This window comes from Penaeus japonicus, unplaced genomic scaffold (genome assembly GCF_977035675.1).
Source record: "Penaeus japonicus unplaced genomic scaffold, GWHDUDI00000001_assembly GWHDUDI00000009, whole genome shotgun sequence".
Lineage (NCBI taxonomy): Eukaryota > Metazoa > Arthropoda > Malacostraca > Decapoda > Penaeidae > Penaeus > Penaeus japonicus.
In genome coordinates, this window is record NW_028234411.1 from 36,627,868 (window position 1) to 36,639,348 (window position 11,481).

An 11,481-nucleotide genomic window follows, 5' to 3' on the forward strand; every position below is an offset into this window, starting at 1 on the left:
GAGTCCTGACGCCTTGCCCTTGCTCTCCCGCAGGTGCGGTTGTCCCGGCAGTACCGCGTGTCTGCCATCCCGTCCCTGGTGCTCCTGGACAGCCGCAGCGGCCGCGTCATCACCAAGTCAGGTCGGGAGATGGTGACCAGCGACCCTGAGGCGCTGACCTTCCCTTGGAGACCTCGAGCTCTGGGTGACCTCTTGGCGGCCACGAGCCTCGTCGATCCCCAGGGACAGGTGGTTCCCTACGAGTCCATCAAGGACGCCTACAAAGGACTCTACTTTTCAGCGCACTGGGTGGGTAGCTCACGGATCCTGACGCTGTGCTTTTCGTAATATCTCGTGTGTATGTGTGTGTGTGTGTGTGTGTGTGTGTATGTGTTTGCGTGTGTGTTTGCGTGTGCGTTTGTGTTTGCGTGTGCGTGTGCGTGCGTGTGTGTGTTTGCGTGTGTGTGTGTGTGTGTGTTTGTGTGTGTGTGTGTGTGTGTGTGTGTGTGTGTGTGTGTGTGTGTGTGTTTGGGAGTGTGTGCTAATGCATGTGTGTGTCTGTACGAGTACATATATGCGTATATGTACATGTATGTGTGCGTGTGCGTTTTCACCCACGTATTAATGCCTCTTTACCTTTCCCCACTTGCCCCAATACAATACATGCCCCACACATCTCCGAAGTAAACCCACATAACCCACATACCCTTATGAGGCGACCCCGTGTAATAAAGCTTCCTCCGACAGTGTCCCCCTTGCAAGGCCTTCACGCCGCAGCTCATCTCCGTCTACGAGAAGATCAAGAAGAAGGAGGGAAACTTCCAGATGATCTTCGTCAGTTCCGACAGGTGAGGAAGAGGGATGGTGGGTGGGGGGGGTGAGGAAGAGGAAGAGGAGGAGGAGGAAACGAAGGAGACGGCGAAGAAGAAGAGGAGAAGGAAGGAGATTAGTGCTAGTAATAATAATAGCAATAGTAGTAGTAACGGCGGTAGTAATAGTAGTAATGGTAGCGGTAGTACATACATGCCTACGTCTGTATCAAATCCTCTTTGTTTATATTTCTAACGACACATACAGCCCTTTACCTTACCGAGTCCCCACCCTCAACAGGAGCGAAGAGTCGTGGCGGGCGTACCACAGCACGATGCCCTGGCTGAGCGTGGCATGGGAGTGCGAGGACGTGCGGAGAGAGCTGGCGACGAGCCTGGAGGTGCAGGGCATCCCCACACTCGTCGTGCTGGCGCCGGACAACACGGTCATAACGGCGGAGGGACGCGCCGAGCTGACGGAAGATCCGGAGGCGGAGGTGGGTGTGGTAGGGGTAGGGGTAGGGGTAGGGGTAGGGGTAAGAGGAGGGGAGGGGAGGGGGAGGGTAAATGTTTGGCCGCGGGGCGAGGGAGGGTCTAAGCCTTTGATTGGTGTGAATTAAGATTTAATATATTAATTCAATACTGTGAAACAGGCAATCACTCATGACCTGAGATGTCCAGTTTCCTGTATTCCCTTCTGCCTCCAGCTACCTCCTGGTTGCAGCTGTGTTTGCTAGCCGGAAACCTTAGGGCGGTGAAGGTTATCCTAGAGTTGCCTGTATCGCCATACTAATAGTGAATATAAGCAATGGTAATCGAGGCAGAGAGAAGGAAGACAGGGGTAATCAGAATAGGATAGCAGAGCACACACCCTTCACCCTGCCGGCTTGAGGAAAGTGTATTATCACGCGCGCCGTCCCAATTAAGTGCTGCAGCAAGAGAACGCCTGTCTTCTCCCCAGAGTCACAACCACGGGATCTAGTTGTTTACAGAGGGAGTGGGGGAGAGGAAGAGGGAGAAGAATGAGAAGGAGAAGGAGAAGGCGGGAGAGGGAGAGAAGGAAGGGGGAAAGGAGAGAGACTTTAATACTATTAAACTTTTTTTTTTCTAAAAGCGTGTTCTTCTCTCTCCATTCATTAGTGTCCATTGGTCTTGTGTTCAACTTCAGCTCTTTTCCTCAGCGGTTTCCCTGGCGGCCACAGAGCGTAGAGGTGCTGGCGGAAAGACACATGGCTCGCTTGCAAGAATCCCCGTGTCTGGTTCTCTTCACAGGTAATGACATCGGTTATTGCCACTTTTATCACAGTTCTTTTGGTATCGACAGTTTGGAATAGATTTCGCAGACAGACACTTTGCTATTATATATCTGAACTTAATATTGATATCATATCCACAACCTTTACGCAACCATTAAATTATAGGCTGTCATATTGTCAGTTACATTTTATCTTCACTAAACATAATCATATAACCACCGCATATATCTGCAAACAGACAAATACAAGCATTTTTTTTCTCCAGACGGCGAGACAACCGAACTGCAGTTCGGCCGGGACGTGTTGCTTCCCGTGGCTGAAGAGTACTTGCTGGAGCACGCTCAAGAAGGGGGCCTCACGCTGCAGTTCTTCGTGGCAGGGGAAGTGAGTACTGTTTTGCGGTTTACGAGTTCAGTGTACGGTGCACTTAGAAGTTGTTTTGATGGTGTGCGAACCCAGAATGGAAGAAGACACTTTCTTTCAGGAAGGTTTGTTTAACTCGTTGGGGGGAAACAAGAAAGAAACAGTTATGTCACGGGTAACTTATGTTAGGCATAGAAAGTTAAAGAATTAGAACATGGAGGTCTAGTAAGAGAACTCCAAAGCAAGGAGGAAATCAGAAAATAAATCATGGGGGAAATTATCCCAAGGGATACCAAGGGAGCCGAATGCAAGCGTAAGACAAAACTACACTACACAAGAATGGACTGAACTGAGATTGAGTTGTTGTGTCCTCGAATATCCACACTCACCCGTATTCCGTACCATAGCATTTTTTTGCCTTTTTCAGGATGAGGTGTCCGACAGCGTGAGAGACTTCGCATGTCTAGAGGACGTCGTTCCCTTGGTGGCCATTCTGGATCTCTCGGAAGGGGCCAAGTTCCTGCTGGAAGATGGCGTAGAGGTATCCACCGCCACCGTCCACAATTTCGTCACTCGGTGAGTTGTCAGAAGGGAGGGAGGGGGAGAACGGGAGAGTGAGAGAGGGAGGGGGAAAGGGGGAGAGGGAGAAGAAGAGAGATGGGGAGAAGGGAAGAGGGCAAGAAGGAGAGAGGGTGAGAAGGGAAGAGTAAGAGGGGGAGGAAGAAGGGGAGAGAGGGAGAGGCAGAGGGAGAAGGGGAGAAGGGGGGAAGAGAAGGGGAGAAGGAGAGGAGGGAATGAGAAGGGGAGAAGGAGAGAAGGGAATGAGAAGGGGAGAAGGGGAGAAGGAGAGGGGGGGGGGAAGAGAAGGGGAGAATGGGAGGGGGGAAAGAGAAGGGGAGAAGGAGGGGGGAGAGAATGGGGGAAAGAGAGGGGGAGAAGGAGAGAAGGGAAGAAGAAGAAGGGAAGAAGGAAAGAGGATAAAAGGAAGAGGGAAAAAGAAAGAAGGGAAGAGAGAAAGAGGAAGAAGGAAGAGGGGAAGAGGAAGAAGGAAGAGGGAAAGAGAGAGAAGGGAAGGGGGAGAAAGAAGGAGAAGGGGAGAAGGGGAAAGAAGGAGAAGGGGAGAGGGGGAATGAAGGAGAAGGGGAGAGGGGGGAATGAAGGAGAAGAGGAGAGGGGGAATGAAGGAGAAGGGGAGAGAGGGGGAATGAAGGAGAAGGGGAGAGAGGAGAGAGGGGGAATGAAGGAGAAGGGGAGAGAGGAGAGAGGGGGAATGAAGGAGAAGGGGAGAGAGGAGAGAGGGGGAATGAAGGAGAAGGGGAGAGAGGAGAGAGGGGGAATGAAGGAGAAGGGGAGAGAGGAGAGAGGGGGAATGAAGGAGAAGGGGAGAGGGGGAATGAAGGAGAAGGGGAGAGAGGAGAGAGGGGGAATGAAGGAGAAGGGGAGAGGGGACAGAGGAGGAATGAAGGAGAAGGGGAGAGGGGGAATGAAGGAGGAGGGGAGAGGAGAGAGAGGAGGAATGAAGAAGGGGAGAGGGGAGAGAGGGGGAATGAAGGAGAAGGGGAGAGGGGGAATGAAGGAGGAGGGGAGAGGAGAGAGAGGAGGAATGAAGAAGGGGAGAGGGGAGAGAGGGGGAATGAAGGAGAAGGGGAGAGGGGGAATGAAGGAGGAGGGGAGAGAGGGAGAGAGGAGGAATGAAGAAGGGGAGAGGGGAGAGAGGGGGAATGAAGGAGAAGGGGAGAGGGGGAATGAAGGAGGAGGGGAGAGGAGAGAGAGGAGGAATGAAGAAGGGGAGAGGGGAGAGAGGGGAATGAAGGAGAAGGGGAGAGGGGGAATGAAGGAGGAGGGGAGAGGAGAGAGAGGAGGAATGAAAAAGGAGAGAGGGAAGAGAGGGGGAATGAAGGAGAAGGGAAGAGGGGGAGATAGTAAAAATGAAGGAGAAGGAGAGAGGGGGGAAGGGGGGGTGAAGGAGGAGAGAGGGGGAATGAAGGAGAAGGGGAGAAGGGGAATGAAGGAGAAGGGAAGAGTGGGAGAGAGGAAGAATGAAGGAGAAGGGAAGAGTGGGAGAGAGGAGGAATGAAGGAGAAGGGAAGAGTGGGAGAGATGAAGAATGAAGGAGAAGGGAAGAGTGGGAGAGAGGAGGAATGAAGGAGAAGGGAAGAAGGGGAGAGAGGGGGAGAGAGTAGGAATGAAGGAGAAGGAGAGAAGGGGAATGAAGGAGAAGGGAAGAGTGGGAGAGAGGAAGAATGAAGGAGAAGGGAAGAGTGGGAGAGAGGAGGAATGAAGGAGAAGGGAAGAAGGGGAGAGAGTAGGAATGAAGGAGAAGGAGAGAAGGGGAATGAAGGAGAAGGGAAGAGTGGGAGAGAGGAAGAATGAAGGAGAAGGGAAGAGTGGGAGAGAGGAGGAATGAAGGAGAAGGGAAGAAGGGGAGAGAGTAGGAATGAAGGAGAAGGAGAGAAGGGGAATGAAGGAGAAGGGGGGAATAAAGGAGAAGGGAAGAGGGGAGAGTGGGGGAATGAAGATGAAGGAGGAAGGTGAAGGAGAGGCGGGGAGAAGGAGAAGGGTTGAGTGGGGAGAGAGGAGATTGTTGAGAGGGGAGAGAAGGAGAAGGGGAGAGGGATAGGGAGAAGGGGAGAGAGAGAGGAAATGGGAGAAAGGGAGAGGGAAAGGGAGAAGGGGAGAGGGAGAGAGGGAGAGGCAAAGGGAGAAGGGGAGATGGAGAGGGAAAAGGAGAAGGGGAGAGGGAGAGGGAAAGGGGATAGGGAGAGGGAAAGGGAGATGGAGAGAGGGAAAGGGGATAGGGAGAGGGAAAGGGAGATGGAAAGAGGGAGATGGAGATGGAGAGAGGGAGAGGGAGAAGGGGAGAGAGGGAAAGAGCGAAGAGAGGTGGAGAAAGAAAGGAGAGCAGACCCTAAGGTACAACCTAGATATAGTGGGTTCGAATTCTTTCAATGAATTACGTCCTTACGATTGCCTGTGATAATATGTACACAAAATTTATTTGATTTTCGTTTCTGTCCTTCAGGTATTGCAACGGCAAGCTCTCGCCACTGCCAATTAGACCAGTTGCCAGCAGTGCTACCAACACGAGCTAACACCAACTATCGTTTAAGTAGCAGCATGATGAACCCTTGTGTTGGTATCCCTGTGCGATCACGTGGAGGGCTACACTGTATTTGTTATTACATTAATAACTATAGAGTTGCATATCCCAGGATTTGCAGAGTAAATGTTATCAATTTCATTAGTTATATATTACAATTCAGTTTTGCTTTGAACACCATAGACTTGCGGACATCTGTGTTTTCGTTCTCTACCATTTTGTAATAATTATGATAAGTGAAGGGTAAACAGAACAGTCTGACCAGTGTTGCGATCTTGAGATACTTCCCAGCTTTTAAAAGGAATTTTTAGAGGGCCTCATTGATCAAGTATTTGAGGGGTAAATCATTTGGCCAGTGATATATAATAGCATATATATGTGTGTATATGTATATGCATATGCATATGTATATGTATATGTATATGTATATGTATATGTATATGTATATGTATATGTATATGTATATGTATATGTATATGCATACTCAAACATATAAATGTAGACATGTGTGTGTAAACTAATTATATATATATATATATATATATATATATATATATATATATATATATATATATATATATATATATATATACATACACACACACATAAAACACATATGTATGTATGTACACTGTGTGTATGTGTGTGTGTGTGTGTGTGTGTGTGTGTGTGTGTGTGTGTGTGTGTGTGTGTGTGTGTGTGTGTGTGTGTGTGTATGTGTGCGCGCGCGCGCGCGTGCGTGTCTGTGTTTGTATGTGCGTGCCAGTGTATGTGTGCGCGTGCGTCGAGAGAGTGTTTGCATACAGTTTCTTCATTTTCATATTATTAAGTTAATTGGATTATCTAATGCAGAACAGTATTTCACATACAGTTCAGCAATATAGAGGGTTTAATTACATTTATAATGTAGTTTTTGACGATTGAGATCGACAAAATAATGTTTTATCTACCATATGTAACATAACGTGATGAAAATGGTACCGCAACATAGAAATTAAATCAGCAGCCAATGTAAAAACCACTTGATTCAGATTAGAGTTGGTTTATTGCGTATAACTGAATGATAAAAAAGTGTTCTTGGTTCCAGTACGATTCTCTGTTATGTGCGCTAGGTTTGTTAAATCATCAGTTAATTTCTATATCTTTTTGTGGACTGTAATGTTGTTATCAGTTAAGGCATATGCATTTTTATAGCTTAATACACTAGCTAATGCACAAAGTCAGAAGTTGTTGAGGTAAAGTTCATATCGTTTTTATACGTCAAAGAATTGTCATATCTCAAAGTTACAGATTATTGAAAACATTGCATATGTAATTTCTGATATGTGAGTGTAGAGAATAACGGAGATAGAACAATCACCGGAAAATACAAGCTAGTAGTTTCGATTGGATCTGACTGTACGTATGTAATAATATGCTATGTTTATTAAGGGCTTTGCTCTTAGAAACGACCGAATGAATTTGGAAACGGATTGATGGTATTCTGAAAGGATGTTACCTTATTCGACAAGCTTCTGAGAACAACCAGAGCAATTTAAATACAGCTACAGTTCGTCATAAGACACAGGAAAAATAAATCTTTTATAGGTCTCCAGCTACGCAGATCTTCCAATTAGAGACAAAACATGAAATAAGTTCAAATATCATAAAATTATGATAATTGTTGACATGAAAACACTCTTAACACATAATTAAATGTGTGACCAGGTCCACCTTAAGAACATTCAATATGGATAAATAAAGACCTTCTCTAAAGGGATTTAGATCAATCAGACGTATTTAGAAAGTCTTTCCTAGTTAATGACCAATATACTAATATTTGTTTCTAAGGATACCATTAAACTTGACAAAATACCGAGAAGCTGTAAATGTGATATTTTCTCTGCACTGAACTTGAATCATGAGGAATGGGGTAAAAAACCCTCACGAGGGAAATTAACAGCTGTGTCACCTTTTAAATCAAGAATGCATTACATATTTTCTTATGGTTTATGGAACCTTGCTTTGATACTAGTAAACTATAACCATGTTGATTGTGATATATTTAAAGCAGATGATTTTGAGTGTAAATCTTGTTTAATAGGTACATTATACTACTGTGTAATAGAAACTCGATCCATTTTGATAGAGAAATTAAAGACTGTTGTTCTTATTGCTTATACAAGTGAGTCATTAGATTTTTTTTTTTTTCTTGATCTTTTTAATTTTTACCCTTTTCTCTTTAGAAAGCTCCTTTGCACTTTATGCATAAGGATTCGGATCCAAGCAAAATATATGATAGTGAGGAGCTATATCAAAATAAATTTATTGTTTGTGTCTCATTATTGATTTTCACTCAATAAGCAATAAATGTGTAACCTATTTGATGTATTCCTTGCAGAAAGGTATACCGGGATGTCTTAAGATGTCTCTGGTATGAATTATATTCTATGATGTTATTAACACATTTCAATTTTCAGATATGATATATTTGTATCTAATAAAAATAAGGAACAATTGTGGCTTTTCATTTTCTTGTGATTTAAATTGACTTAAAATTATTTGTGTACATGGATGTAAAAACATTGTTTTCTCTATTTTATTTATTTATTTATTTATATATATATTTTTTTTATTTGAGGGGGTGCTGGTTAAGAAGATCTCTTAACCGGACTATCCCTGGGAAAACACGATAGGGACAAGAATTGAGGGAAGGAAATGTAATGATGCTGGAAGGAATTAAAAGCGAAAAACAATGAATCTTTGTCAATGCGTTAGCTAGATCTGCATTTTAATGGGAGAACTTACGTATACCGTGGACAGGAAGCAGTAAGTATCCTAAATTGGAAGGATGGGTGGGAAGAAACACTCACCTGAAGGACCAATTTAGACGGTCGATGAAAATAGACAATCATAAATGGATCAGCTTTATAATCGCGTTACTAAATACTACGAAATGGGTACCATCTACTACTCATAGATTGTGGATATAACCCGTGTTTCCTTCCCTATACCCGACAATCTGAGTTCCGATAGGAGAGGAGGACACGAATACTCATCCTACAATGATAAACGATCGACTAATGGGTTATTGATTTACCTGATATAAACAACATAAAGTCTACAACTCATTTTCGATTCTTGGCATTTTTTTTTTTTTATGTTCCAGAGTCTTACGATTTTAACAGTATATGGAGCATCACCTTCTGGTAAAAAAGAAAGTAGTTTGCAATCGTTAATTAATATTCCATAGAGAAAGGCCAGACAACAGTGCTGATATAGAAGCTTCCAGACTACCAGTAGAGGTAAATACCATGTTGAAAAATGTCACAATATCGCTGCATATTTACAACTTCAGGAGTATATTAGCTATGACTGGTAATTAGATTTGTTGATTTTAAGACAATAATAAAGAATAATAAAAAATAAAAAAAATATATAAATAAATAAATAAATAAATCCAACATAAATGCGAGACAGCATCACTTCCATACCTAAAAATGTAAACATACATACGTATCTTTATAGATACATAGGTAGATAGATGGACAGACGGACAGATAGGCACACATATGCATACATAATAAACATTTTGCCATTTTCAAAATGTATACGAAATGATCAAGTTCATTGCCGGAATCCGTTCTGGATCATTTTATGCATACCAACTTTAACGTTTTCGTTATTCCGTTTTCTAAAAGCTAAATATTTAGAATATTACCGCGTTACTTATAATACCACGATATTGGTACACTGTCAGTCTGCATCATATTCACGTCATTTACATTTCACTTCATGAATCATTATTGGTATTGGTCCCCTCTACTTCTCATAAATAGTGGATATAATCGGCGACTCCTTCCCTGTACCCACAGTCTGGGTCATGATACTAAAGGTGGACATGAAAACCATGGTCTCCGGCCTTCATCCTGCGTAGATAAACAATCAGCTGGTGTGATAATTGTTTTACCTGGTATGCACTTACTTGGAAAATAGCCATCTATCGGAGAAAAAAAAATCATGATCAGTTATTCTATAGACGGCACTCGGTGTGAGCAAACCCAAATCGACTGGCAAATCACAGCGCTTATTGTTTGTAAATCCGCAGGTTTGATTGTTCAAACAAGTTTCGAGTCAGTTATTGTGTGGTCAAAACGGTGTGTATGCGCTATTGGTTTTATTACAAAATATAAATTAACGACTCGGGATACACACTGGCGATGTGTTCAATAAGATTTATCGACAAATACGGAACAAGTCCAAGCTCTCTCCTCTCCTGAAGGACGCTTCGCCTCTTCCGGGGGAGGAGGCGAAGCTCGTCCTCAAAAGTAGGTCAGGTTAGGCTGGTCGTTGAGCTTGGCTATTGTAGACGAAATATGCCCCGAAAACAGCGCATGCAAAATTCTCGCCAAAAATCGCTTCCTGGCATGACGAAGGGCGGACGGCCAACCGAGGTCGCTGTTGGCTCCACCATGCGCTTGAGTAGACAGAAGTATAGTAGAACTAAGGTGCTTTTGTGACATATATCAATGCACTCCCTTCACTTATTACCCGCAATTTCCCTGATCTACTTCATGCCCTTTCCTATTATCGGGGTCCAGATTGTGGGGTATAGTGCGGAATCGCGGGTTAAACCCGCCTTATACAAGTAGGAGAGGGTGAGAGGAATCCATCGGTACGACTTTCGTAGTATTTAGTAACGAGGTATTCTGAATATTTACAAACGTTTACACATACATACGCGCATCGCCCGCGTGTGTTGATAAATATAACTATATAGATAATATATATACTTATATAGATAATTAGAAATAGTGCTATAGGTACACTGAAATATAGTTCCATATATAGACAAAGATATAACGATATCAAGAGAGAGATGCATATTGGTATATACGGATATAGTGTAGATATATACTGTAATCGCTCGAGTAGCGAGGGCTTTGCATACAGCAAAAAGTCTTGCGCGTTTGTTTTGTTGCTTTACAATGGTAAAAAACTCGAATCACAAAATATATGGTACAGGCAATATCCAAGATATAAAGTCAACATTAATGTCAGTCTGCATCACATTCCCGTCATTCATATTTCATAAAATATTTTTGTAGTTCCTCACGTTGTGAATCGTCTTATGGCTTCGTGCCACGAGGCTGTGAGGCTTGTAAAGTTAAACTTCCTCGCACTTATATGTCTACTAATAATTTCACTTGCTAATTTTATTATTCTGCGAAGTGTTAACATCAAATGTTTCTACATTTGAGTATAATTACTTGCCGTTAAAAGAGAGGGGAAGGGCGGTGGACAGATGGCAGCACTAACGCTAATGCATCTTTTTTGTTTTTCTGACGTTAAAAGGGGAAAACGTTTTTCTTTTTTTTTCTTTTTCTTTTTTCCTTGTGCCAGATCAACATGGCGCCGAGATTTGGAGGGCAGCTGATTTTAAAATATTTTGAAAAATCCAGGAACTACTTGCTATTTTTTGTTTTAGAGGCTCCTTTATATCTAAAAGAAAATCCTTTGGGTTTTAATACATATCAAGACATTTCTAACAACCGATTTTATGAGTGGTGGAATTAAGGCGCTGTCACACTACCACTTTTCCATCAATTTTCTGAAAAATTGTCAATTTTTGAGCGAATTGGCATCTTTCTAGTCAGACGATAATTCCGATTTTCCGCGTGAAACATTCCCGTCATCTTATTGGCCAAGCGTAATCAAATCAAGAACTATATTTTTTAAATGTTCGTATTTGTTTTAAATCATTAATAATATTCAAACATGATGAAATTTACTTTCTTTATTTATAGCATAAAATTGACAAAGAGAAATATGTAAATCTAAATTTTATTTTTATAGATAAAATTTGTTTTAAGTGCTCGACTTCATTGTTTACATCCGTCAGCCGCAGAGCGCGCTATTTTTCCTCCAGTTTTGAAACAGTGAACTGTGTGGATGGACACAGGCCCTTCAGAGGAATACTTGAAATAGAATATTT

At 43.0% G+C, this 11,481-nt stretch overlaps 1 protein-coding gene across 3 annotated transcripts in view; it reads left to right on the top strand.

Annotated features, from left to right (window-relative positions):
• LOC122250090 (nucleoredoxin) overlaps positions 1-8,004 on the top strand; it is a 249,851-nt gene extending 241,847 nt beyond the window's left edge. For all 3 annotated transcript variants that reach the window (XM_043011411.2, XM_043011410.2, XM_043011412.2), the window contains exons 4-10: positions 34-288; positions 727-827; positions 1,090-1,285; positions 1,970-2,060; positions 2,310-2,428; positions 2,835-2,983; positions 5,430-8,004. In XM_043011411.2, the coding sequence (XP_042867345.1) occupies positions 34-288; positions 727-827; positions 1,090-1,285; positions 1,970-2,060; positions 2,310-2,428; positions 2,835-2,983; positions 5,430-5,499 (981 nt within the window). In that variant the 3' untranslated portion in view covers positions 5,500-8,004. The remainder of the gene's footprint in view (positions 1-33; positions 289-726; positions 828-1,089; positions 1,286-1,969; positions 2,061-2,309; positions 2,429-2,834; positions 2,984-5,429) is intronic.
• The last annotated feature ends 3,477 nt before the right edge of the window (positions 8,005-11,481 follow it).